This window comes from Xyrauchen texanus, chromosome 34 (genome assembly GCF_025860055.1).
Source record: "Xyrauchen texanus isolate HMW12.3.18 chromosome 34, RBS_HiC_50CHRs, whole genome shotgun sequence".
Taxonomy (NCBI): Eukaryota; Metazoa; Chordata; class Actinopteri; order Cypriniformes; family Catostomidae; genus Xyrauchen; species Xyrauchen texanus.
Window position 1 is genome coordinate 26,265,329 of NC_068309.1, and position 27,910 is coordinate 26,293,238.

The window sequence follows — 27,910 nt, forward strand, 5'->3', positions numbered from 1 at the left end:
AGCTTACGCAATACTCGTTCCCTCATCTAGAGAGAACTGAGGTTACATTAGGTAACCGATTCGTTTTGTAGTACCTTTTGAACTCTGTATGTTTTAAAACAAATGATATTCTTAGGTTTAAGGAAGTATTCCTATAAAAGGATATTCTAGACTTTCAGAAATATGCTCTGTTCAAGCTCAGGCACTTTATTAATTATAATTTGATTATTTGCACAATAGCAAGAAAATGAAAATATAAACATAATGTTATATCAGTGATATCTGTCAGGTACAGTATTAGGGAAGATTTTTGCAAGGTATGAAACAAACTTGCAAGCAGATTGATATTAAATCTTCATTACAATCAACAAAGTTCAGAGATTCAGCAGTTAATTTTATAACATGAACATAAAAAATATCAATATACTGAATAAGAAAGAAATACAATAATTTTTATTTTTGCCCTTGCTTTGTGTTACTAACACTTGATATAATTGATATATAGCAACAATGCATATTACTATGTAAACCTCTGCCTCTTGTGTTCTTTCGTCTCTCTTTCAGGCCACATGCTCCCCTGTAGTAACAGAACTGATTCTTCTGTTAGGATCATTCTCATTCTCAGGTGGCCACAGGGTAAAGGGCTCGTAGATGCGTCTGTATAGTATTCGGGTCACAATTTTGATGATGAACATCTCCATGATCATCATCTGCTGGTGCAGCACTTAAGAGAAACAACAACAAAAAGGTTAGAAAATTAAGTAAATAACTGAATGAGCTATATGTATGTCAGTTAAATATATTCCCATATGGTTTTGTGTGTGTGTGTGTGTGTGTGTGTGTGTGTGTGTGTGTGTGTGTGTGTGTGTGAGCGTGTATTTATCACTTTGTGGGGACCAAATGTCCCCATAAGGATAGTAAAACCCGAAATTTTTGACCTTGTGGGGACATTTTGTCGGTCCCCATGAGGAAAACAGCTTATAAATCACACTAAATTATGTTTTTTGAAAATGTAAAAATGCAGAAAGTTTTCTGTGAGGGTTAGGTTTAGGGGTAGGGTTAGGTTTAGGGGATAGAATATAAAGTTTGTACAGTATAAAAACCATTATGTCTATGGAAAGTCCCCATAAAACATGGAAACACAACGTGTGTGTGTGTGTGTGTGTGTGTGTGTTTGTGTAACAAACTTACTGGAGCCCCTTGCAATGGAAGAGAAAGGTGGTACACAAGCAATAACCCCATTCATGGAGAGGATGTTGATAATGGCTGCTTGTAACTGGCTGAGTACCAGTATAAGCTGAAATAAGACATAAAGGTCAGTTGGGACCTTTGTTAGGGGCGTCGGACCGCGGGTAATGATGGACCTGACAAACGTGGGCCCTCACTGAAGAGGGGTCCACAGAAAGGCTTCATTGACAATCCATTATATTATCATCGTCACACGTAAAACGTCACACGACTCTATTTTCCACCTCTCAAAATGGGGAGTTCCCCTATAATCTGCCTTGTCTCCTCCCATGTTAGCAACCCCCACCCCCCTCAACAAAGGTGGTCTGGTCCATCAGCAGCGCGCAGCCCAAACTGAGTACACGTCATGATGTCGTGTATGTACAGAAATTAATCCAAAATCAGACATTCAAACGAAAAAGGAGCAGAGAAAGAGCGGGATGTATCAGACAATTTATGAGTTACAATTTTATAATTTATGAGTTTACAGAAGAAAATTGAGGCATACGTATCAACATAGCTAGGCGAATATTTGTTTGATATTCATGTAAACATGGTTTAGAAATAAAATGCGAGAAAGAAAATGCTTCTAGCGAGAAAATAAAACAGAAATGTTCACCAGGTGGTTGGTAACATTATTAGCAACTGCATCATTACATGCTTTTCGTTAAACTGTTAACAACAAGCAGATGCTTGCTTAATGAAGTGACGTGCACAATTCAAATCAATCTGTCTACATCTGCCACTACTCACTACTGTATAAACATTTTACGTCAGTGCAAATTTACCATCAGATATTTATCTGTGATGCCTAACTGTTATTTTTTCCCCAGAACTCCATGAGATACTTGTGACATTTTCCTCAAATCCACCAAAAGTATATATGAGGAACAAAATTACCTGTTGTTGCGCTCAGATGCCGTTGTTTGTTTAAAGAGACAGTAGCGATTTAACATGTGTTCTGAATATCAATGTAAGTAATTGTAAACGTGAAAATGTATGCATGTAAACAATAGACATGAAAGAAATATATGCTAAATAATAAATGCCGTTTCAAGACATTTATTGATGTAATATAGTTAATTTGACAAATTTTCAAAAGCTAAAATGCAACCAATATGATGAAAAATGGACAAAATATAATTATTAAAAGAAACATATTCAAATTGTACATAGAAGGGTTGCCTAGAACGTTAGAATGTCCCTTCATAATTAACAGCATGAGCTGAGAAATAATTTATTCCTAAATGTACATAGAATCTGGAAACAACAATACCCAGGCCAGCCCTAATTTTAAGTTAATTTTGGACCCTGTGTAAATATCAGTTAGCAAGTTAAGACTTTCTAAAACTACCTGAGAGCAGAAATATCTCAGGATAGACCAAACAACTTGGTACACTTCTCATTTCAGAAATGTTATGTGACTTTGCCAACATGAAAACTCATACATTAATACATGTATAATTTATTTTGTTAGTAGACTTTTTTTAAAATAATATTTAGCTTGATTCAAATACTATTTGCATTTGAAAATAAAAAGTTGTGAATTAGCACTGTTAAATATCCATCTAATATTTATTACTAAATGTTTATACTGGATATTATCCCCTCCACAAACCCAAATAGATCAGGGGGCCCTAAAATAGTACTGTGCCCAGGGCCATAAATGTGGTGCTACGCCCCTGTCTTTATACACTATATTGCAAACTGCTGCTACAAAGTTGAAAGCACACAATTCTCTAGAATGTCATTGTATGCTATGGCATTAAGATTTGTTTTTATTGTAATTAAAGGTCCTTGCCAAATCTGATCATTTTAGAGGGGTGTTTTTCACACTATATGGTCCTTTTGGTAGAGGTATGAAGAGTCAATGAGACAAAAGCTCTCTGAAACTGACCTGATACATAGCATACTTAGGAATGATCTTGCAACTGTGTAGAGTCTGTTTTAGATGACTGAACATGATGCCCACCGGCCACAGAGCAATAATGGTCAGAACTCCAAGAAATGGGTTTATCCAGACAGCAGCTCCTGTGATCGCCAACTGTACATAAACAATCATTGCATAGGAGATCATTTAGGGGAGGCAAGACATAGGCCATATGGTGAGAAATGTATATATATATATATATATATATATATATATATATATATATATATATATAAATGAATCGTTTTATGCATTTGTGCTATTAGAAGGGGAGGCTCACATTAGAAGGGTGAAAGGTTCCATTTGCATACAATACAATGGAGAGCACAGAAAAAACTGTCTTGAGAATAGCAAACTGAAGAGATGCAGCCTTCATCCAGAATAACATACGCCTGGGTTAAAAACACTGCATTAGTTGCAAAACAATGGCATCATTTGTGTGTAATATTATTGATGGAATAGGACATAAGGCAGAATAATGAGTATTAGTAGCATTTACTGTACCATGATACAAATACAAATTGAATCACATATTGCATTCGCTGAGCAAAGGAAAGGCTAACCCTTGCCTAAACTGGAATGAGCCTAGGTGAGTTGTGTTTACCGTGTAATAGGTACTTTGGGCAGGCAAAGGCAGCAGCAGCAGCACGGCCCAGTACTGATCATCAATGTTTCATTCATTGCTTGAGAATACTTTAGAAAGGCTTCTTCTTCTCCACATTCTTCCAGCAACAGGGTGAAGAATTTGTAAATTACCACTGCAAAATATCTACAGGGACAAAGGGAGAGTTTATGTCAAAAAAAAAAAATCCTGCTGATACAGAAAAATAAAAATGTATTGAAATACACTAAATTGAAACAACTTAAAGGGATAGTTCACCCAAAAATTACAATTCTCTCATCATCTTGCCATTCCAGATGTGTATGACTTTCTTTATTCTAACAAACATAAATAAAGATTTTTAGAAGAATATTTCAGCTCTGTAGGTCCTCAAAATGTAAATGAATGGGTGAGAAACAGATCAATATTTAAGTCTTTTTTTACAAGAAATTTTCCTCCCTGCCCAGTAGATGGCGATATGCAAGAAGAATGCGAATCGCAAAAAACTAAAGAATAAGAATGTGAAAGTGATTTATAATAAAAATAGGACTTAAATATGCATCTTTTTCTTACCAACATTATCATATTAGTGTCCCAAACGACACTATACACTATGCACTTTTAAATGTACTATGCACTCAGCCATGTAGTGAATTAATTTTCAAAGTGTTGTGTCATCCCAAATTGAACACTTAACAATTTTTTACTACATGGAACCGTTCGCCGTTTAACAGCTGAAGGAAGTGACATTTCAAACACAAGCTTTGTGTTACACTAGCTTTAGAGTGCTATCCACCCTCAGTTCAACACATATATCTCAATAATATAGATATTCACACAGCATGGTATGATGGTAAAGCATTTAACTAACTTTTGTATGGTGCTGACTTTACAGAAGTTTTGCTAGTTATCATATTCTCCATTATTTACAATTGTTTTGCCAGATCATCATTGCTGCCGGTCACTCCGCCCCATGCTATGTACGGCAAGCCGTGTGTGCACTGAATGCACGAAATGTCCAACATTCAACATTGATGGTTAAAAAAGTGTATCATCCAGGTTCTCGTAGTACACTTCTTTTTGTTGCATTTTCAGTGTAAACATACTACTCACACTACTTACACTTCAAAATGACATAAAATAGTGCAGAAGAGTGCGGTTTGGGATGCTTCTATTGCTTCTGAAGATATAGAATTAACCACTGGAGTCATATGGATAAGCTAGTTTTATGTCCTTTTGGAGCTTCACATTTTTGGTAACCATTCACTTTTATTGTATGGACTTACAAAGCTGAGATATTCTTATAAAAACCTTTGTTTGTGTCCAGCAGAAGAAATAAAGTCATATACTTCTGGGATGGCATGATGGTGAGATAATGATCAGAGAATTTTCACTTTTTTTGGGTGAACTATCCCTTTAACAGAATCTGCATAAATGATTAGACTTTTAAACTTAAATTCTTTAAAAATAATCTATTTTGTCAGGCCATTCTCTGTTTCTGTGAGAATGCTTCACCATTATAAAAGTATAAGTCATTTATTACTTAGCTATATATCTTAGATTTACTGCTGAACAAGTAACTTACGAGTTTGAGGTCAACTCTGTGAATATAGTAGCTCTTGGTATCCACATTCCAAGACAAGCCATAGTAACAAAGACCTGAAAGTGACAGGAATAATAACAATGACACCTAAGAGAAAATATATTCATATATATTATTTAAATGTTGTTGTAAAACTATTAATGGAAAGGAGGAGGTGAGAACCGGCTTGACGATATAAATAATAGCTTAATGAAGAACTTAACAAAAAGACAAACACACAAAGGTGTCAGACAGCTGTCTGTAAATCTCTCTCTCTGTCACAATGCAGCTTCCAGTCAGCCTTTATCCCTCTCTGAGGCTTGATTAGTCTGATTAGGGGCCAGGTGTGCGGAATCACGACCCGGCCCCACCCCGCTCCCACCCTCCACCCTGTCACAGTTGTATACATCACTTTATATGGGTGTATCTCCAAGTTCAGACACTTTCATGTCCCAGGGGATGGTGTTTATTAAAACTAACAGATTTCAACTTTTTCGGTTATGTAAGGTCACTTTGCAAAACATTTTAGCATGCCTTCATCATTTATTTTTGGTACTTATCAAATGTCTTTTATGTACATATTTTATTGTTTTAGCCTACTCCCAGACCCAGACTTTCAATAGTAAACTATGAAAATCTTTTCTCCCCAATTTTGGAATGCCCAATTCCCACTACTTACTAGGTCCTTTTTTTAATTACATACCAGTAATGACACCAAACAACTTAGTTATAGTAACGTTCATTCAGTGAGACTATAGGTTTTAAAGGTGAAGGTCTTACTGGGGCAGCTCCATTCACCCAAATGATAGTGGTTTTCTTCGGGGAGGGAACCATCTTGTAGACATACACACACTCTTCAAGATACAACAGCATAGATATGCTGGACATGAGAGTGAAGATAGAAAAGAAGAGAACTCCATAGATATCCAGTTCTATGAAAGAAAAAAGAGAGAGAGATGCTGAACGCTGAACTCTGCACCCTTCAATGGTTGCTTGGTCAATAATGTCCAAAACTAGTTCTCTTCAGTCTAAAGAAGTACATAAAATAGTTATTTCCCCTTCTTTCTCTTTAAATATTTTGTTTTACAGATCTTGAAGAAACCCACCAATGGCAAATACCTTGTAACTGGACTTAAATTAATATTCTGGGTTCATTACGCTCAATAGACAGCATTTGTGTCGTAATTGTTGACCAACACAAAAAATCTGTACGTCCTTTACTTAAAAAAAAAAAAAGGCAAGATTACATTGAGGCACTTACAATGGAAGTGAATGTGGACAATTTTTGGAGGGTTTGAAGTCAGAAATGTGAAGCTTATAATTTTATTAAAGCACTTACATTAATTATTCTGTTAAAATTGTATTAATTGAGCTGTATAGCTGTTTAAATCATAATTTTTACTATAATTTTAAGGCTTAAAGTTTGTTGTCATTACATTGTAATGGCATTATGGCAGAATGGCGGAGTGGCGGTGGCGTGGTGGGTTAAGCACATAACTGGTAATCAGAAGGTATCTTATGGCTATACTTCTGAAACAGTGAATATTTTAACGTTTACAGACTGGCCCCATTCACTTCCGTTATAAGTGCCTCAATGGAACCCAGATTTTTGTTTTTTAAAAGAAAAGGATGGGCAGGTCAAAATTAACTCTTGTTGTATTCAACAAAATGCCACAAATGCTGTTGATTGAGCTCAACTTGTATTGAACCCATAATTTTCTTTTAAAACAATAGCTGAACCACAATTACTGTTACGTTCCCGTGTTGTCTGCCCCGTGTTTTCTGTTTCACTCATCACTGATCACGCTCCATGTCACGTTTTCCTTGTTGTCCGCTCCGTGTTTCACTTGTCTTTGTCTAAAAACTACAATTCCCACTATTCCTGGCCTCCCTCACTGCCTGCACTCATCATTGTTCTCACCTGTGTCTCGTTCAGTCTTCATTGTGTCTGTGTATTTAAACCCTGGTTCTTTGTTTAGTGACTGTCGATCGTTGAATGTGATGTTTCATGTTTTCCAATGTTTTATGCCTGCTCTTGTTCCCTTGTTCCCTTGTTCCCTTGTTCCCTTGTTCCCTTGTTCCCTTGTTCCCTTGTTCCCTTGTTTGTTGGTTTGAGGATAGCCTTGCCCTTCGTGGATGTTTCGTGTTCGTGTGTTAATTTCATTTTCCCATCGTGGACTTTTCCTTTGTTCCTGTGTTTGTTTATTATTGCTTGTTAATAAAAAGACTGCATTTAGATCTGAACCTCCCGTCTACCTTCTCCTGCCTTCCCATATTCCTAACAGAACGATCGACCAACAATGGATCTAGCGGTTCAACAAGCCAACTACCGTCTGCTCAGTTTGAAGCAAGAGGACCGACCTGTGGAAGACCACATCCGCGACTTCCTCAAGCTGGTGAATATCGCAGACTTCCCAGACTCCTCCCTTGTGGCTTTCTTCAGGGGCAATCTGAACGCCGCACTGAAGGAGCGGTTGCCGCAGGCGACGCGCGGCTGGACTTTCCGCGACTTCCTGGAGGCGACCTTACAGGTGTGCGGCTCGCCGTTCACTGTGGGCGTTGCTGAGGAGAGCCCTACCTCTCCTCCCACCATGGAGACTCTCCAGTCGTCCATGGCTCTTCCTGTCACGCCTGCCCCACCTGTCAGCGAGCCAACCCCCACGCCTGTCGCCGTCAACGAGCCAGCACGGCCAACTTCGTCCACCCGGAGGAGGAGGAAAGAAGGGCTTCCACCTCCCAGCCAACGTCTGCCACGGCCTGCGAGCCAGAGCCCATGCCTGCCCCGGTCTGCGAGCCTGAGCCAACGCCTGCCCCGGTCTGCGAGCCTGAGCCAACGCCTGCCCCGGTCTGCGAGCCTGAGCCAACGCCTGCCCCGGTCTGCGAGCCTGAGCCCACGCCAGCCACGGTCAGCGAGCCTGAGCTCACGCCAGCCACGGTCAGCAAACCTGAGCCCACGCCAGCCACGGCCAGCGAGCCTGAGGCCACGCCAACCACGAACAGTGTTCCAGCATTGTCAGCCTCATCCGCCCGGAGGAAGAGGAGAAAGGGAAGGGTCTCTGCTCTCCAGCCTCCGTCTACCGCAGCTCCGTCCCCAGAACCCCCCGTGGCTCTGCCCTCAGCGTCCAGCGAACCCAAGCTCACGCTTACCACGGTCAACCAGCCTATGCCTACAGCCTCAGACGTCAGTGAGCCAGCGCCTGTAGCCTCGACCGTCCCTGAGCCAGCGCCTGTAGTCTCGACCGTCCCTGAGCCAGCGCCTGTAGCCTCGACCGTCCCTGAGCCAGCGCCGGTAGCCTCGACCGCCCCAGAGCCAGCGCCAGTAGCCATGACCGTCCAAGAGCCAGCGCCAGTAGCCATGACGGTCCAAGAGCCAGCGCCTCTCGAGCCTTCCAAGGCTCCGCCTCTCAAGTCTCTTGAGCCTCCCAGGGCTCCGCTTCTCAAGCCTCTCAAGCCTCCCAGGGCTCCGCCTCTCGAGCCTCCCGAGCCTCCCAGGGCTCCTCCTCTCCAGCCTTCCAGGGCTCCGCCTCTCGAGCCTTCCAGGGCTCCGCCTCTCGAGCCTCCCAGGGCTCCGCCTCTCGAGCCTCCCAGGGCTCTGCCTCTCGAGCCTCCCGAGCCTCCCAGGGCTCCGTCTCTCGAGCCTCCCAAGCCTACCAGGGCTCCGCCTCCCGAGCCTTCCAGGGCTCCACCTCTCAAGTTTCTCGAGCCTTCCAGGGCTCCGCCTCTCGAGCCTCTCTCGAGCCTCCCATGGCTCTGCCTCCCGAGCCTTCCAAGGCTCCGCCTCTCGATCCTCCCAGGGCTCCGCCTCTCAAGTTTCTCGAGCCTTCCAGGGCTCCGCCTCTCGAGCCTCTCGAGCCACCCAGGGCTCCGCCTCTCAAGTCTCTTGAGCAACCCAGGGCTCCGCCTCTCGAGCCGCCCAGGGCTCCGCCTCTCAAGTCTCTCGAGCCCTCCAGGGCCCTGCCTCTCGAGCCCCTCAAGCCACCCAGGGCTCCGCCTCCTGAGCCTTCCAGGGATTCGCCCACCGAGCCTCCTACGGCTCCTCCCCAGAGCCTCCTACGGCTACGCCTCCCGAGCCTCCCGAGCCTTTCACGGCTCCGCCTCCCGAGCCTCCCGAGCCTTTCACGGCTCTGCCTCCCGAGCCTCCTACGTCTCTTCTCCCAGAGACTCCAGAGACTCCTACGGCTCCGCCTCCCGAGCCTCCTACGGCTTTGCTCCCAGAGACTCCAAAGCCTTCTAGGGCTCCGCCTCTAGAGCATCCTACGGCGCACCCTCCCTCGGCTCTGCCTTCAGAGCCTTCCAGGTCTCCGCCTCTGAAACCTCCTATGGCGCCACCTCCCTCGGCTCCACCTCCAGAGCCTTCCAGGCCTCTGCCTCTAGAGCAGCCTACGGTGCCATCTCCCTCGGCTCAGCCTCCAGAGCCTCCCTGGCTCCGTCTCCTGAGCCTCCCACGGCTCCGCCTCCTGAGCCCCCAGGGCTTTCCATGGTTCCACCTCCCTTGGCTCCGCCTCCTGAGTCTCCCTTGGCTCCGCCTCCTGAGTCTCCCTTGGCTCCGCCTCCTGGGCCTCCCACAGCTCCGCCTCCTGGGCCTCCCACAGCTCCGCCTCCTGAGCCTCCCTCGGCTCCGCCTCCAGTGGCTCCCTTGGCTCCGCCTCCCGAGCCTCCCTCGGCACAGCCTACGCCTTCCACGGCGCCACCTCCCAAGCCTTCTACAGCTCCGACCTACGCCTTCCACGGCGCCTCCCAAGCCTTCTACAGCTCTGCCTCCTGGTCCACCCAAGGCCTTACCACCTGAGTCTGCCACGGCTCAACCTGCCTCTGCTCCTCCCACAGTGTCTCCCACGGCTCTGCCTGCCTTTGCTCCACCCCCAGGGTCTCCTGCGGCCTTGCCTACGCCTCCTTCGGTGCCGCCACCCAAGTCTTCGACTGCTCAGCCGCAGAAGTCCTCCTTGGCTCCGCCAGCTGCCCTAGTGGCCACTTCTCCTCCCAGGCCCCCTGAACCAGCCCTTGCCCTATGGCCACCTCATAGGCCACCTAAACCTGTCCCTGTCCTGTGGCCACCTCCCAGACCTCCTGAACCGGTCCTTGCCTTGTGGCCACCTCCCTGGCCTCCTAAACCTGTTCCTACCCGGTGGAGGCCCCCCAGGCCACCTGACCCTGGCCCCGTCTCACACCCCCATAGACTGCCTGCCTGCCCTCTTGGCCTCCATGGTCTACCTGTCCGCCCCTTGTGCCCCTATGGACTGCCTAATTGTCCCTTGTGCCTCCTTGGACTGTCTCTGTGTCCCTTGTGCCCCCTTTGTCTGTCTGTGTTCCCCCGGGTCTACCCCCTCACTCCTTGGACTTTTTGTTTTTGTGGGTTTTCTTTTTTGTAGGGGGGGGGTTATGTTACATTCCCGTGTTGTCTGCCCCGTGTTTTCTGTTTCACGTTTCACTGATCAGGCTGCATGTCACGTTTTCCTTGTTGTCCGCTCCATGTTTCACTTGTCTTTGTCTAAAAACTACAATTCCCACTATTCCTGGCCTCCCTCACTGCCTGCACTCATCATTGTTCTCACCTGTGTCTCGTTCAGTCTTCATTGTGTCTGTGTATTTAAACCCTGGTTCTTTGTTTAGTGACTGTCGATCGTTGAATGTGATGTTTCATGTTTTCCAATGTTTTATGCCTGCTCTTGTTTCCTTGTTCCCTTGTTTGTTCGTTCGAGGAGAGCCTTGCCCTTCGTGGATGTTTCGTGTTCGTGTGTTAATTTCATTTTCCCATCATGGACTTTTCCTTTGTTCCTGTGTTTGTTTATTATTGCTTGTTAATAAAAAGACTGCATTTAGATCTGAACCTCCCGTCTACCTTCTCCTGCCTTCCCATATTCCTAACAATTACAATACCAAAAATCCAGAATACACAACCATAGACAGTGAAACAAAAACAATGGTTGTATGAAAATCACTGCTATGGACTACTGTGCAAATGCCAAATTATTGAGTTAATATGACATGAAGTATCTTTTGTTAACAGCGGATAAGTTTACAGGTTACAGTTCAGCAAAAGCAAGTCTTGTGTCAATAGCTTGTCTAAATAACATGAAAAAAAAATACTGACCACATGTGCTTCAATTAATATTTGAATCCTATTACATTAATACCAACACCACACAAGCATCTTATTTACTACACAGCCATTTAGGAAAGTTACGTAAGACATGCAAAATCTATAGGTGGTAAGCCTCAGCAACCATTTTTTGGACAGCAAACTACAGATAACTGATAATAAAATACAGATCACCTACGATTTATGACGTCGATAGCCAGTGGAGGTGTTTGTAAACATGTGGGACTGATAGTAGAGGTAAAATTCTCCATTGTGTCTCTTAAATGTAGATCAAACTGAATGTCCAATGGCACAATCCTTCTCTCATTAACAGAGGATAAGAAGACGATTGAGTAAATTCTGGAAGTTTTTCCTGTACACAGAAATGCTGATGATATTCAAAGGAGGCTGTCACTGACGTGTAAAGTGTTAAAACTTTTAATGTGGAAACACCTCCAAATTGTCCAGTGTTGAAACCTCACAAACCTTTTCCCTGTTACGTTGAGTTTATGTATACTCGCCTACAGTTTAAAGAAAGGTGTTACTAGAGCCAACATGACCTATACACATGTTGTACAAATGTTAGATCAATCATGAAGAAAAAGAGGGTGTTCTTTTATTCCAAGACAAAAATATTGCTACATCAAAGTTTGTCCTATAAACCTCTGAATGATTTTAATGGCAGTTGACTTATCGCAAACAAGAGACTCTCAAAGGGAAGTCTTTCTTTCATTCTATGTGTAAGAGCCTTTTACTTTATAGTTCTTGGTAAACTTTGAAACATTTTGGTGAAATACTTTCTCTACTAAAGCCTATGAGAACCAAAACCCAGACCATCTGTGAACAAATCACACTACTTTCCTTAATATTTAATTATATTGGCTTGACAAAGCCAAAATACTGTTCTTCTACAAACTTGGTTAAGGGTGTTTTCAACATCCCTCTACCAAGACCAACATTTCTTGTTCTAAATCCTCCTAAAACTTTCTAACTCCTCAAGATACATCCACCAAACTTGGTATAGACCTTCAGACTGTTCTGACTTAGTGCTCTTTGTCTTTTCAAACTGATCGGACTTATGTTTCTTACACAGCAGACAATAAAATATCCTATAGACTTACATTGACGGAATGTTCAAACAGGCCAACGGAATACTCGTTAATTTAAACTCCCTAATTCAAACTGTCAAGAATTTATATGTAAACAAACCCACACAAGGCCTTTGATCTGGTTTAAGTTTCTCTGACGTTTTCTCTCACATCTGTCTATCTAGCTGGCTGGCTGTTTGTCTTACTGTAATGTCTGTATAATCATCAAATTTTTAAAACTAGTTTAGACTTTCAGACAATGAGACAATTCTCAAAATGTTCCAGATAAAAACCTTAAAAAAACTATACTGATACAATTGCATTCCATTTCACACTATTGATTCCTTCACCAAAGTATGCTCCAGATCAATGTGATTTCTGCTGTCAGTCTGTGTTATATCTTATTTGATCTTTTTTGTTTTTATTTTGATACCATTCCTACAGGGATGATACCACTCCAAACTACCATCACTAATTAGACATGTTACTAACAAGAATTCTAATAATATATTTTGTATATTAGGTCTCTTAGATCCCCTTAAGCCAACTTTCTAAATTTTCCAAAGTTTAGACTGTCATGGGTCTTTAGAAACATGGGAATCTTTGGAAACCTCTCCCACAGAATCTCAGCATTTTCCACGTATAAACATCTCTTTTCATAACGTTATTCAAATATTTTAGCCATCGATTCGCTTTTATTTTATCGTTTCCTCATGTCATGCTAATTTTGTTCTATATTTTTCTACTGACATGCTTTCATGCACATGGCTTAATAAATTCTGACATGCATCCTTCTTCGTTTGCATTGTGAAGAGAAAAATTATTGTTTATTGCATTGTAGATTGTTCCATTGTACAAGGGGTCGAAATACCTCCAAACTACTGAATAGGTCTGATCAGTAGCAACAGAAAGTATTAATTTGTGGTTATTCCCAATGCAAGAGATTTCACAAGTTATCAGTCAAGTGATTTTGACACCTGATAATTCAGGAATAGAACATTACAAATCGAGCTTTCTAAATAATTAAAATCCAATATATGTTGTATTAATATATATTTTTTCAATGCACAATGTGTTGGCATATAAGGAACCCAGTTACTTCACTTTTTGTTGCAACTTACCATTAGAACTTCTTGGCTAAATCTTACCTCAAGTTTGATGTTTATAAAAGAGCACAATATTTCCATCTACAGGATGAACGACGAACTGCTATTAAGCCGTAAAACCAGGATAGTATAAATGAGACAGAGGCACCACTCTTTTCCTCTATTTTTTTACAACACATCAATATATATATATATATATATATATACACACATATTGTTTTTGGCACAGTTCTGAGTAAATTCTAGAGACTGTTGTGTGTGAAAACCAGGAGATCAGCAGTTACAGAAATACTCAAACCAACCCGTCTGACACCAACAATCATGCCACGGTCGATATCACTGAGATTTCCCAATTTGATGGTTGATGTGAACATTAACTCAAGTCATTTTTATTTGTATAGCACATTTCACAACACATATCGTTTCAAAGCAACTAATCATGCATTAACAGAAAAAAGAAACAGTAATATCTATAAAGTCTTAGAGTGATCATTGTGTAGTTTGATTAAATATGATTGCAAGTTGTGTATAAAAATTTTATAATTAAATAATAATTGTATTTATAACATACAGTATATTTATACTGTTTTTGCAGTATTAAATGAGATTGTCTTTTTATTTTTTATTTTTTATGACGTGTTTGTTTTATTTTAATGTATTGTATATTCATCTGTACAGCACTTCGGTCAGCTTTGCTGTGTTTGAGTGTGCTTTAGAAATAAATTTTACTTACTTACTATAACCCCAGTGAGCAAGCTGAAGGCGACTGTGGCAAGGAACACAAAACTTCATAAGATGTAGATTAATGGAGAAAAATAACCTTGGGAGAAACCAGACTCACTGTGAGGGCCAGTTCCCCTCTGGCCAACCAGCATGAATATAATGTAAATATTAGTTATTTATGTGCAGTGAAAGTCGTGGTTTAAGATTAGTAAACTAAGTGTTAAGGTCCAGTGTTAAAAAAAAAAAACTGCAGAAGTTCACATAGATGCAATTGTCTTTGTTAGTTGGCTGATGAAGGGTTTTGATGGCAATTAAATTATAGTCTATGTATTCCATTTCAAGTGTGTAGTCCATCAGTAGACAAAGGTGATGCAGGCAGAGATCAATGAGTTCACAGTTCAACCAGCAGGTCATTTCAGTGAGGTTCTGTGTGGTCCATCCTAAATCCAAGATTCAGGCAGTGGCATATGAAGTATCCAATGTCTTATAGTTGGAGTTGGCATCAGTTCATCCTCTGAATTCAAAAGACTGAAGTGATTTCTGGCTAGCACCGGCTGTAGTTTTTCATCATCACTCAGCAACATGTAGCGTGATGGAGTCCGACACCAAGCATGAAAGGAGCTGTATCGGGTCGGATCTGGTAATCTCGGGATATGAAAAATATTAGCGTAGATGCAATTCAATTTTATGTAGAGTTATAGATCATGATAGATATTTCTGGTTCTGGCAAGCTAACTAAAGCAGCCTAATTGTGAGTTGAATGATAAATTAGATGTATGCCTGGCTAAATTAATGAGTCTTTAGTCTAGACTAAAAAAAAGAGTGAGTGTGTCTGCATCCTGAACAGTGTTAGGGAGACTATTCCATAATTTAGGAGCCAAATATGAAAAGGATCTACCTCCTTTTGTGGAAGCTCCTGACCTGTATCTGCATGATTTTATGCATTGCACTGATTAGCTGATTAGATAATCGCATGAAGAAGTGGCTGTACAGGTGTTCCTAATAAAGTTCTCAGTGAGTGTATACACACACACACACACATACATATATATACTGTATATTATGATTGATTGATCGTTTTTTTTATTTTGAACCATTCTTATCTTGGCAAAGTAGCACAAAAGTGACAACATGTCCACATTAAAAGGAACTAAGAGGTGCTGCGACCCATCCTTGTCAACCACAACAGATCTCGATGCTTCAACGAATCAACAACTTCATCAAACCAGTTTTGCCAGTCTGTTGCATTTATAAGAAAGCCTTGGCATGTTTTCCAAAGGTTTGCCACAGTATATTGTACAGGGAAGCAGAAAGAGAAAGCAATCAATAATTTTGGGGCATTGATCTGGGTGGTGTGTGAATTTATGAATTGGTTGACTCGGGTGGCTTAAAGCTATTTGTGGAAAGCAGGCCTAATGTTACATTTTAATCAGCTAAGAAGCTCAGCACAAAACAACCGCACAGACTCTCACTCTTAGCAGCACTGAACAAGTCTTCAGGTCTCAGTCTACTGCACCACAAACAACCAAGCATTTCCCAATCTTTTGCAGAGGCAGAAAGGAATGCCTTTTGGGCTTAGTGAAAAGTGATTTAGGATATAATCTGGGTGGTTTTAAAATATATGAATTTGTTTATGGAAAGATGGTTTAGAGCTATTTGGGGGATTCTCACGAAACCTGTCAAGATAATGTTTGGGTATTTTAAAATAAATAAATAAATAAAAAAGAATAATAATAAATTATATTCTTCAAATAGAACATAAAGCATATTTTAAAGGCTAATTCAATTTTTTACAGTGTGGCATTATTTTCATGACAGTTACACATATTTTACCCACAAATTATGATAATAAAAAGATGGTCATTATGATACTGTATTCTCATTCCCACAATGTGATTTTTTTTTTTTTTATTCCTTTAATTTTGTTGTAAAATATTTATACAGCTAAGCAGTAGTACTCCCTTGGTACTGCCTTTCAGTTTTGCTGATTTAAATACAGTAATACAAAAAAATTGTGTATTTCTATCAAAAATATATCTACAAAATGCCCAGATAGTGTAAAAGTTTCCAAATATTTTCAAGACAATTATAAAAAAATTTGATTTTGATAAAAGCGTCTGCCAAATTAATAAAGTAAATGCAACAAATCAGGACAAATTTAGAACAGGATTCATTACTTTCACACTGAAATTTCATGAGACGCAAAAGTTTGAGCTACTCATAACATAATCTACACATAAGTATTTTCTCAGGCACTCGTGAAGTCTAATTAGACACACAATTTACATAATTTCAAAAGTACACCCAAATAAAAATAGTCATATACTGTTCATGTTTTGTACTTTCTATAGTTTCTTTCAGTGTTGTTTGATGAAGTTGTTCATCCAAAATGGTGGCATCTGGTGAGCCCATTTTGAAAGTCTGTACAAAGACATACCAATAAATGAAATGAATCCAGATCAAAGCATTATAAAAGATCAACTCCAAAAATGTGAAGAAACAATTAAAAACAACCAAAACCCCCTTGATTTCCCATTTACTTGGGAAGAATTGACCACCCATATAAATTGTCTCTGGCCAAAGAAAGCTTGTGGCCCAGACAGCATCCGAAATGAAATGCTGAAATGCAGCACCCCACAGATGCAGAGGGCCATGCTGAAGTTGTTCAACATTGTATTACAGTCAGGATGCTTTCCTGACATTTGATGCAAAGGACTCATTTCCCCCATCTATAAGAGCGGGGACAAATTAGACCCTAAAAACTACCGTGGCATCTGTGTCAGCAGTTGTCTAGGTAAACTATTCGGCAGTATTATTAACAAAAGAATACTTAATTTCCTTGACAAACACTCCATCTTGTGTAAAAATCAAATTGGCTTCCTTCCAAAACACCGCACCACCGACCATGTATAAACCCTTCACACTTTAATTAACAAACATGTACACCAAACAAAAAATGGTAAAATATTTGCTTGTTTTATTGATTTCAAGAAAGCTTTCGATTCTATTTGGCATGAAGGGCTATACTATAGACTTCTGCATTGTGGTATAGGTGGCGAAATATATGATCTGATTAAATCAATATATTCGAAAACGTGTGCTGTTAAAATTGGAGACAAACAAACTGAATTCTTCACCCAGAGAAGAGGTGTCCATCAGGGTTGCAATTTAAGTCCAACTTTATTTAATGTATATATAAATTAACTTGCTGTTCCGTTGGATCAGTGTGCTACTCATCCTCTCCCCCTCCTAGATGGAGATGTGAAGTATCTGCTTTATGCTGACGACCTTGTTCTACCGTCTCCTACTGAACAAGTACTACAGCTGCAGCTGGACATAGTAGACAAATACTGTCAAAACTGGGCCCTAGCAGTAAACATGAAGAAAACTAATGTCATGATTTTTCAGAAACGGCCCAAGTGTCATGAAAATAAATACCAGTTTAATATAAATAATAATGTAATTGAACACAGCATGAGTTATCCCTACCTTGTTATAACAATAACAGCATCAGGGAGTTTCAACATGGCAGTGAATGCACTCAAAGAAAAAGCTTGAATAGCCCTAAACGCAATTAAGAGAACATTTTATAATCTCCAAATTCCAATTAAAATCTGGCTGTAAATATTTGATAGTGTCATCCAGCCTATTGCGCTGTATGGTAGTGAAGTATGGGGTCCAATCAGTCATCACAGCTATACACGCTGGGACAAACACCCAACAGAATCTTTACATGCATGTAGAGCAGAAATAGGCAGATACCCACTGATAATTAGCATTCAAAACAGAGCACTTAAATTCGTTATTCACCTTCAATCCAGCCCCCGAGACACCCTTCAATCCAAAGCCCTCCAAATCCAAGAGCTGAGCCCAGAAAAGAGTCCCCTACATCAGTTGGTGCTGAGACTAATCGTGCCCCCTCAAACACACTTTGACCAGTCTCACATCAACACTGTTCTCCAAACACCAAGAAGAAAACACCAAGAAGAAACTAAAAGCCAAAGTCGATTTGAATATTATCTGGCCCTAAACAGAGAGTATGAGTTGGCAAAATATCTCTTTACTGTCAGAGATAGAAAACATAGACAGACCCTAACCAAATACAGGCTCAGTGACCACACATTGGCAATTGAAATAGAGAGACACAAAAAATCATGGCAACCAAAAGAAAACAGAATATGTGCTCACTGTTGGACAGTTGAGGTCGAGACAGAAATACACTTCCTCCTAAAATGTGTAACATTCAGAGAAATAAGGAATGTTTACCTAAACAAGTTTAACTCAGAAACTTCAGACTTTAAAGACCTAAATGACCTCTCAAAATTACAAATACTCCTAGGAGAAGGAGACAGGGCACATCTTGCTGCCCAATATGTATCAACATGCCTCAACCTGAGGGACAGTGAAAGATCTGGACAAACACACACTCACAAACACAATGTGATGTGATGTGGTCAAATAAATAATAATAATAATAATAATAATAATAGTATATATTGCTGTTATTTATATATTACTAATACTTATATTATATACTGTCCAAGTTATTGGACAAAATGTATTTTGCTTTTATTTTATTTATTCTATATGATGCTTTGGCAACGTTGTTTTTGGAAACTTGCATGCCAATAAAGCCCATTGAATTGAATTTAAAATTGAGAGAGATAAAGAGTGTGTGTGTGTGTGTGTGTGTGTGTGAGAGAGAGAGAGAGAGAGAGAGAGAGAGAGAGAGAGGGACAGACAGACATATAGAGAGAGAGACAGGCAGACAGAGAGCGCGAGCGAGAGAGAGAGATGAAAATCACTGTCCAGCTACACAAACAGACGCGCCACGCATGAAGAACTTGTACGGCCGGGGCGACATTGAGCTCCGTGGAGCGGAACAGTGGGACTGTCACGTCTCGGGTGGTTATAGAGAGCGTTCATGGTGCTGGTTAGCGAGCTATCCATATCATTTCTCCCGTGTTATCCACGAAGGGAAGGAGGTGAAAACTACCCGCCGCCATTTTTTGGAAGTGATTGACTGGGAGTGGGGAGTTAGCTGTAAACTGGGTAGATTTGAAGGGCCCCAGCTGATTTAGTTTATATTCCCGGTGAGTCATCACTTTCAGCGCTGTCAGTGCCGACGGTTTGGATACTGTAAATACACCGACTCTTCTTCATTACACGAGCTGCCGAAGCTCCGGGGGAATAAACACTAGAGATTGTGTTTACAAATCTCTCCTGTATTCTCACCGTTTCCTCCCAGGATAGCTGGTGTGTTAGCCACATTAGCACGTTGAGGTTTTCTCTTGGAGTGCCTGTTGGACGGGTAAGTTCAACTACACCCTCAAAAGAGCCGTTTATATGTGCTGGTCACGACCGAACCCAAGTCTCGTCACAGTCGTGTCGTTAACTCTCAGCTAGCTGCTCGATCTTACAGTAGCCTAGTATTATTATGGCTAAATTGGGTTTGGTTCACAACTTTTACCAAACGACCAAAATAACCGTTTATTATCACAAGTGTCGGTTGTCACTAACGAGAGGGAGTTTTGCTACTAGACAGCTAAAACTAGTTTCATTTGTGCACATTTGAATGACAATTCACTTTCAGCATGCAGGGTTATCATAAACATGGACTATAGTGGATTATTTATGTAATTTTACGTTGACAGTACCAATACATTGAGTATCAAATAGCCAACTGGTTAAATGTTTAAACTTGGTCGACTTACATAAGCCATGCTTTGAAATATTGAACCTAAAGTTAGGAATATATATATTCCTAACTTTAGGAAGTTTAGGAAGCTTCCTAACTTAACACTCAATTTAACTTGTCAGGAAACGAATTAGCTATCCACGTAGTTCATAAGACATTGTTCATGGTCGTCGTGCACTATTGCTGTGACACTCCTCAGCCAACAACATGCTTTAATAACTAGCCAAATAAAATCAAGCGAAACGGCATTTTGGTAGTATATTGTCATAATTATATAAAATAGCCATCTATGGGCTATTATGAAATGCAAACATATGTTAAAGCCATGTTTTATCAAGTTGTAAGCTGCAATAAGTTTCCATCCAAGGACTTATTGCGACAAAAGTTTTAGTGCTTCAAAATATAGCTGAAGAAAAACGCAAATTAGCGCAAAAGTTGCACAAGTGAAAACATAATATTTTTCCGTTTATCTCTAGTGCATAAGCTCTGTTGTCGATATTTCAAATGTCGTGAAAAACTGGTTTGGAAACACATTTTGTCAAGAAAATTGGCATTAATGTAAAAATGTAGTGTCACATGACAGAATTTAACATTAGCCAGTGTTAATCATGACGACAAGGTATATACATCCTTGAAAGCCAATTTATTGTATGGATTGATCTTAGTGGCAGATCCAACACAAATATCTTGTATCATGTCCATCAACAAGTGCACGGAGAACAAATGAATCTCTGTGATTAATCATGGTAGCCATCCATTTATTTATTAAAGATGCTTTTACACACCATTCAAAATAATAGACGGCAGTCACAGAATTAGGCCACATTAGAAAAATATATCATGCTGTGCTCAAAGATGTTTCAAATTAAGATACATTTCCAATACTAGGAGAAAAGCTTCTGTATGCTATTTTTGAATACTAACATTTTATTAAATTATTGTTTACTTTTGAAAAAATGCCTGCAAAATTACTTGTATGAAATTAAATAAATTACCAAATGAAAAAATACATATATTTTTAGGCCTAATATATACCTTTTCTTTACACAAACTTAAATTAGCCTTACCCTGTTCTATAGATGAAAAAAGTCACCTTAATTAAATTTTATTTTTATTTTTTTACAAGACTATATACGATCAGAAATGACTTCACTTTCAGAAAACAAGCTTTTGAACATTTGAAAACCCTCTTTATCTGGGATCACATTTGTTGAGCTTCTTCAGAAAATGTCAATTGCATTATCACTAAAATTAATTTGAGATGACAATCAAGTTCAGTTGGTCGTTAAAAGTTGCTGGACAAATATGCAGGATATGATGCAGTTGTGATGGCGATACGTTAGATGTTTGTTCAAAATAACCTATTGAATATCAGGAATGTATCATACGTAAGCCCTGATATTGCACGTCATCAATGTTTCTTTAATAGCTGTGCACAGCACATACACATGGATGGATGGTCCTAAGACCGAAAGTTTTCCTCACATAGGTGCAGCATCAGGGCCAATATTACCGTCCTATCAGAAGGGCAACTGTTCCCTTTTGATTGAAATTCCTCCTCTTCTGATTGATTTGATTTGTGAAATTAAAATGAAAGTGCTGGCTAATTTCAATTAATTGTCTCAATGCTCTCCCCATTTTACCAAAACTTCATAGGAAAAAAAAATTGAGACAACTGGGAGGTGAATTAGTGATAAACACACATTTCTTTATGGAAATGGCTTAAGGGCAGATTTATTTTGCGATAAACCAAAACTGATGCTACAGAGTGTTTTTTTTAGTCACAATGTCATCACGCACACCATTTTTATCGATTAACGGCCATTTGAATAGAAACAGGCTGAAGACGGAAAATTTAGCAAAATTTGTTTTACGCATTTTCACTTTGTCGATAACAAAATAGCGTGAAAGGTGGATGGAAACTAGGTTACTGATGCGTGCCGCATTCCTAATCTCTCTCTGTTGACACTGCGTAACACACGGGACTGCCCTGCACTCTTCCCTATTATAACGTCACTGCCTGGGCAAAAAAAAAAAAAAAAATGTAGTTGAACTGCCTTTAGCTTTGATTACAGTGCACATTCGTCGTGACATTGTTGTGACACCCTTATGCAATGTCACAACAATTATTTCCATCCAGAGTTGCGTTCATTTTTGGCCGAGATCTTGTGGTGAGTCATATCACTCCGTAAAGTCTTCTTCTACACATCCTAAAAACTTTCAATGGTGTTACGGTCAGAACTCTGTGGTGGCCAATTAATGTGTGAAAATGATTCCTCATGCTCTCTGAACCACTTTCACAATTTGAGACCGATGAATCTTGGCATTGTCATCCTGGAATATGCTTGTGCCGTCAGGGAAGAAAAAAATCCTTTGATGGGATAACCTGGTCATTCAGTACATTCAGGTAGTCAGCTGACTTCATTTTATTGCCACATAATATTGCTGACCCTAGACCTGATCAATTGAAGCAACCCCAGATCATAACATTGCCTTCAGAGGCTTGTACAGCAGACACTATGCAAGATGGGTCCATCGCTTCATGCACTTCCCTTCTTACCCTGATGCACACGTCGCTTTGGTATAGGGTAAATCTGGACTCATCAGACCACATGACCATTTTCCATTGCTCAACTGTCCAATCTTTATGCTCCCTAACAAATTTAAAATGTTTTTTTTCCGATAGCCTCACTAGCAAGTGGCTTTCTTGTGGCCACACAGCTGTTTAGTCCCAATCCTGTAAGTTCTCTTTGCATTGTGCGTGTGTAAATGCTCTTAATTTCACTATTAAACATAGCTGTGAGTTCTACTTTCGATTTTTTACAATGTGACTTCAAGCGTTTTAGTGATCTCCGATCATGATCATTCAAGATTTTCTACTGACCACATTTCTTCCATGAAGCTGACTGTTCACCTCTATCCTTCCAGGTTTTAATTATTGGATAGTTCTTAACCCAATTCCAGTGATTTCAGCAATATCTTTAGTTGTTTTCTTTGCTTGATGCAGGAAAATATTTTGCCCCTTCTGAAATACAGTAACATCTTTTCCACGACCACGGGATATGTCTTCTGACATGGTTGTTTAAGAAATCAGAAGCTACACACAGCATCAGTTAGGGTTAAAAGAATTGTTGCAGATGAAACATATTAATCACTGCAATAATGATCCAAACATATACTCTTAAGTATCTGCTTATTTAAATCCAAACAGCTACTTTTTTTTTTTGTTTTTTTGCCAGGCATTGTATATAAAGCATTATTTATGATAGTCTCTTGGCCTAGGGGCAATATAATTCCCTCCTTATCGCAATTACCCCATGTATTAGATATTTTTTTCAAACAATGACAGAGGCATAGCCTGAATATTGATTGTCTATTGATCTGTTAAGGAAGACTGTGCTGCTCTTCCCATTCTTTGTTAATGTGGATCTGGTCATCAGTCTGTGTGTATATTCTTGTCACATTAGCGATTTCAAAATGCAAGGTTTATATGACAGTCCATCTGCATGAAAATGCCCCAATGCATAATACATACTAGTGATTGAAAGCTAAATGTGATTTACATTTTCTTTTGTTCTTTCAGTAAGGTGCATGTGGTTGTTTTTATTCATACTAAAATCTAATAAAAAGCCTTTCTAATATACATAATATGATTGATATAAATTTTTTTCTGATTGTTTTTTAAGGATGCAATGACTAATCAAAATTACATTTTAGTGACAAATCTAGCATGTTTTCCTTGTTGTTGTTTTCCCTAGTAATAAATTAGTATATGGTTACGGTCACATCATATCAGACCTTCCAGACCGTCATTTTTGTTAATCATACTAAATTGATGCAATTATTACATTTCATTTTATTTTATACAGTGAAAAAAAATTTTGTTCATGAAGAATTTGTGCAATTTCATGCAGAAATTGCTAGTTAATTTAACAGACCATATTTTCTAGTAAAGACTACACAATTCTTGGTGGCTTTAGCTAGGAACTATCATATAAAATTTACTTTGCAATACTCTGTTTTAAGTACATGTTGTACATTCTTTTTTTGTGTGGATATTTTACTCAAACAATGTCACACTGAATTAAGCTATACTTTAAAAGCTGTACTAGCAAATCAATGCTTTTAAACTTACTTGGTCATGTTCCACACAGAAGTCTTCCACAGTTAAACTTAATGCATGTGCTATGTAGTCTATTAGACAACATCCTCTTGCTTTAGTGGTGATAGAAAGATCAAGAGCTGTCGACACAAACGAGAACACTTGGTGCACAAAACACGATGAAGGTTAACATCAACAGATAATTTTTGTTTTGATCATAGCTCATTTTGAGTAGAAAATGAACTTCAGACTTCACTAAACAAAAAGTTACCAAACGTTACAACAAAATCAACAATAAAAACTGTGTAAATCAACTTAAAAACAGTGATTCCATGCAAACTCTTTATTATTTAAGCTGGGAACACCAGCTTCAAAAAGTTAAGTACAATTTACTCAAATTAGCAAAAAAATGTGACAAGGTTTTCTACTTTAGGATTGAAAGATGATGATGCATTTTAAAGATAACAAACAATCATAAATAATATTACGTACAAGGTAGAGCATACATTTTTTATGTTTAAACAGAGTACAAATGTAGAATTTAATTTTAATATTTTTTTAATTCATGCTAAAACTAACTTATTCAATGTAGAAAGTACTTAATCTTTTCTGTTATATTTACTTATTAATGGAAACTGAAGTCTCTGTGCTTTTATATACAGTATCAGAGATGAATGTACACACTTAGCTGTTCAGTATAGCATTTTTTACTACTGTACATATCATGTAAGGCCTACATTTTACTAGCCTTACTATCAGCCTGTGCTTGTAGTACCGTTTCTGTAGACCAAACTAGTAATACAAGCATTTCAGTCTTTTGTGAGGGAATATGACTCTGCCCTGTTTCACTGTCTTGTTCTAAATATGATTGACTGCACTAACTTCTTTTGTTTTGAATTGTTAACATATAAACTTCCATATAAGGCATGCATGACATATTTAATACAAATTCAAATAGGCTGTTCTGAAATTCTGTTGAAGTTTTGTGACACTCTAGGAAATAACAGAAATATCTAAAACTTGAAAAGTGTGTGAGAATGTCACCTTTGAAAAATTAAACTGGATGCCTGGACGTTCTGTCATGTGAACAATTTTGACAGCAGAGATCTTGATCAATAAAGTGTTCCTTCCAGTGAAGGACAGTAATTCTCTTTTATATAGACAAACTGAAAAGAACAAGTCTGGTGTTGTCTGGTATCGTTTTGACTTCTGCGTACAGCTGAATTATGACATCACAAGCTGTGAAAACATCATCTGATAAACTATTGTAGGGATTTTGACAGTGTTGTCAGTGTTTGTCAGACAATGACAATCAATGTGTAGACAGACAATGCCATCAGAACTCTACAATCTTCTGAAATGGTATTCATCCTGCAAGGGAAACGGCTGCTTGGTTAAGGAAACATTCAGTGTAAGCATGCTTACATGACCAGTCGGAATACTGTAGATTTTTAAAATGCTTCTATGGGTTGAATGCCAAATAATTAACTTTAAATCTTTGAAAGACTCCACCTTTTCTTTGACTTTTTAGAGTCTGTTGGTTCTATTTTCTCTGCAATATAATGCCTTCCTCTGCTTTGTTAGATTTGGTTTCCAAACAAGCCAGCAGAAAACTTTGTGTGAGTTATGAAATGGTTTGAGAGGGAGTGTTTTTTTCTCTTCCATAACTCAAAATAGAAAGATGAACATCGATTGTATCATTTAGCAATCTGTTTATTTTCACTCATTGGAAATCTGATATTTGTAATACAACAATTCTATTATGGCAAGTTAGATCTCAAGGATAGTCGCTCAAATGTCTTTGGTTCTATTGAATTTTTTTCTCATTGTGGGCTCAACTCTAGTTTGGTGGAAATTCTTTGTAGAGGTTGAGACCCGACAAAACCAAACCCTAATTCCACACTGCTTTTTGGAGATTAAGGGTCAACAGATCTCTCTAGCTCATTTTAAAAAATGTTTAAGGGAATTCCCACAAGGCTAACCAGAGATCATGGCCAAGTTCCTGTCTTTTTCACACTAGAGTTACTATCTCCCAGATCTTGCCTGCTTGCATTGCTTACAGGCAGCACAATGGAATGTTGCTTAAGCAAGACTCAATCTAGATGCAAGGCACAGGTTAAAGTGATAGTTCACCTAAACAAAAACTAATTCTCTAATCATTTACTCACCCTCATGCCATCCCAGATGTGTATTGCTTTCTTTCTTCAGCAGAACACAAAGATTTTTAGAATAGAATTTAAGAATATCACAGCTCTAGGTCCAAACAATGCAAGTGGATTGTGATCAGCACTTTAAAGCTTCAGTAAGCAGAGACCATTTTAGTAAAAGTTATCCATAAATAAAAATTTCTTTTAAAGCAAAACGATCGCTTTGGGTGAGAAACAACAGTATTTAAGGCCTTTTCACTATAATAGTGAAAAGGCCTAATAGTGACCTACTTCCGGTTGCTCTCCAAATCGCTTCCACGAGGGGACTCTGTTCATGCTGTCACTCGTGTGATGCAAGCGCGCTGGCATGTTCAAATGAAATCAAAACCAATGAAGATTGTTAACAAATCTAGCTGCACTTCAGGTTGTATCGTGTCCATTCTTGCATGAACAAGCAACACGCTTGAACTGTGTCCCCTCCTGGACACGTATCAGAGAGCGACCGGAAGTAAACATTATAGTGAAAAAGACTTAAATATTGATCTGTTTGCTCACACAAAGCAATCATTTAACATTAAAAGATATTCATTAAATCAATTGAGTTGTATTGATTACTTTTACTATGATTGTCTGTGCTATTTGTAGCTTTAAAGTGCTGATCACCACTCACTTCCATTGTATGGACCTACAGTGCTGAAATATTCTTCTTAAAATCTTTGTTTCTGTACAGCAGAAGACAGAAAGTCATACACATCTGGGATGGCATGCGGGTGAGTCAATGATGAAAGAATAAAAAATTTTCAGTGAACTATCCCTTTTATAATTTTTTTATCACCAGTATCTATTCAAAGTGAAAGCATTGATTATAATTATGTATGAACTTTTAGGAAGTATTTTCTGGTGTATGACATAATTCCTTATTGGCTTATGTCTGCAGAGCTGGATACTGTTTTGTCCCGGAGGAGCGTCCGTAATGAGTAATTCAGCAATTTTTCTGAAAGGCTACATGTTTTCTCTATCCTGCTTATTTTGCAATGCGGAAGTAAGCAGTGGCTGCATATCCAGCAAATGTGTAAAAGTTCCACTGTTACTGACCGCAATATAAATAAATACAAGGATAATATACCAGAATTTTGTGATAAAAGATTATAAACTATCACACAACCATAGGATGTACAGCAGAATGATGGCATAATTTCAGATAATTTTCTACCGTCAGCATTTATTGTAAAAAAAGTAAATCATTCACTTGTTGCTGTGTGTTGTTGTATTGAGGAGACGGTAATAAAATCAGCTGCTTTCTTTACAGAGATTGTGATGATGCAGTCTTTCTTGTCTCCATGTAAACCTCTGTTCATGTGTACCTGCATAACCTCCGATGATGCATATTTTTATTTAATTCCAAAGGCCGATAATTTTCATAAGCCATGCTTAATGCTGATCTGTGTGTCTGTTTACTATACACTGCTAAGAAAGAGATAATGCTCTCTGAGAAGACCATAGAGTAAAATGTGTTTCTTATTTTGCCAAGATGAAACAAGATGCAGTTTTGATGCAAAGAAAGGTGAAGCAGCATTTTCCCGGCATTTTTCTTCTCTCTGCTGGTTGTGTAAAGTTTGTGGAGGCATGTCAAGATGGCGCAATGGAC

At 39.3% G+C, this 27,910-nt stretch overlaps 2 protein-coding genes across 2 annotated transcripts in view; one reads left to right on the top strand and one right to left on the bottom strand.

Annotated features, from left to right (window-relative positions):
• Positions 1-539: 539 nt before the first annotated feature.
• LOC127627563 (organic solute transporter subunit alpha-like) lies at positions 540-11,670 on the bottom strand. The gene is made up of 8 exons (XM_052104007.1): positions 11,598-11,670; positions 6,100-6,251; positions 5,323-5,396; positions 3,741-3,905; positions 3,417-3,528; positions 3,104-3,250; positions 1,171-1,276; positions 540-703 (listed from the first exon to the last, which is right to left on the bottom strand). Exons 1-8 carry the CDS (start codon positions 11,668-11,670, stop codon positions 540-542), a joined length of 993 nt encoding a protein of 330 aa, XP_051959967.1.
• Positions 11,671-19,072: 7,402 nt separating this feature from the next.
• taok1b (TAO kinase 1b) overlaps positions 19,073-27,910 on the top strand; it is a 33,277-nt gene continuing 24,439 nt past the window's right edge. The window contains exon 1 of the mRNA XM_052103864.1: positions 19,073-19,626. The gene's annotated coding sequence lies outside the window, so the exon portion shown is untranslated. The remainder of the gene's footprint in view (positions 19,627-27,910) is intronic.

Bases quoted from the DNA above. Each gene is read 5' to 3' on its own strand.
- LOC127627563 (XM_052104007.1), bottom strand. From the start codon at position 11,670: ATGGAGAATTTTACCTCTACTATCAGTCCCACATGTTTACAAACACCT. The intron at 3,529-3,740 runs GTAAACACAACT...TTTTTAACCCAG, and splicing joins CCCAAAGTACCTATTACACG to GCGTATGTTATTCTGGATGA. The intron at 704-1,170 runs GTAAGTTTGTTA...GTTTCTCTTAAG, and splicing joins TTCCATTGCAAGGGGCTCCA to TGCTGCACCAGCAGATGATG.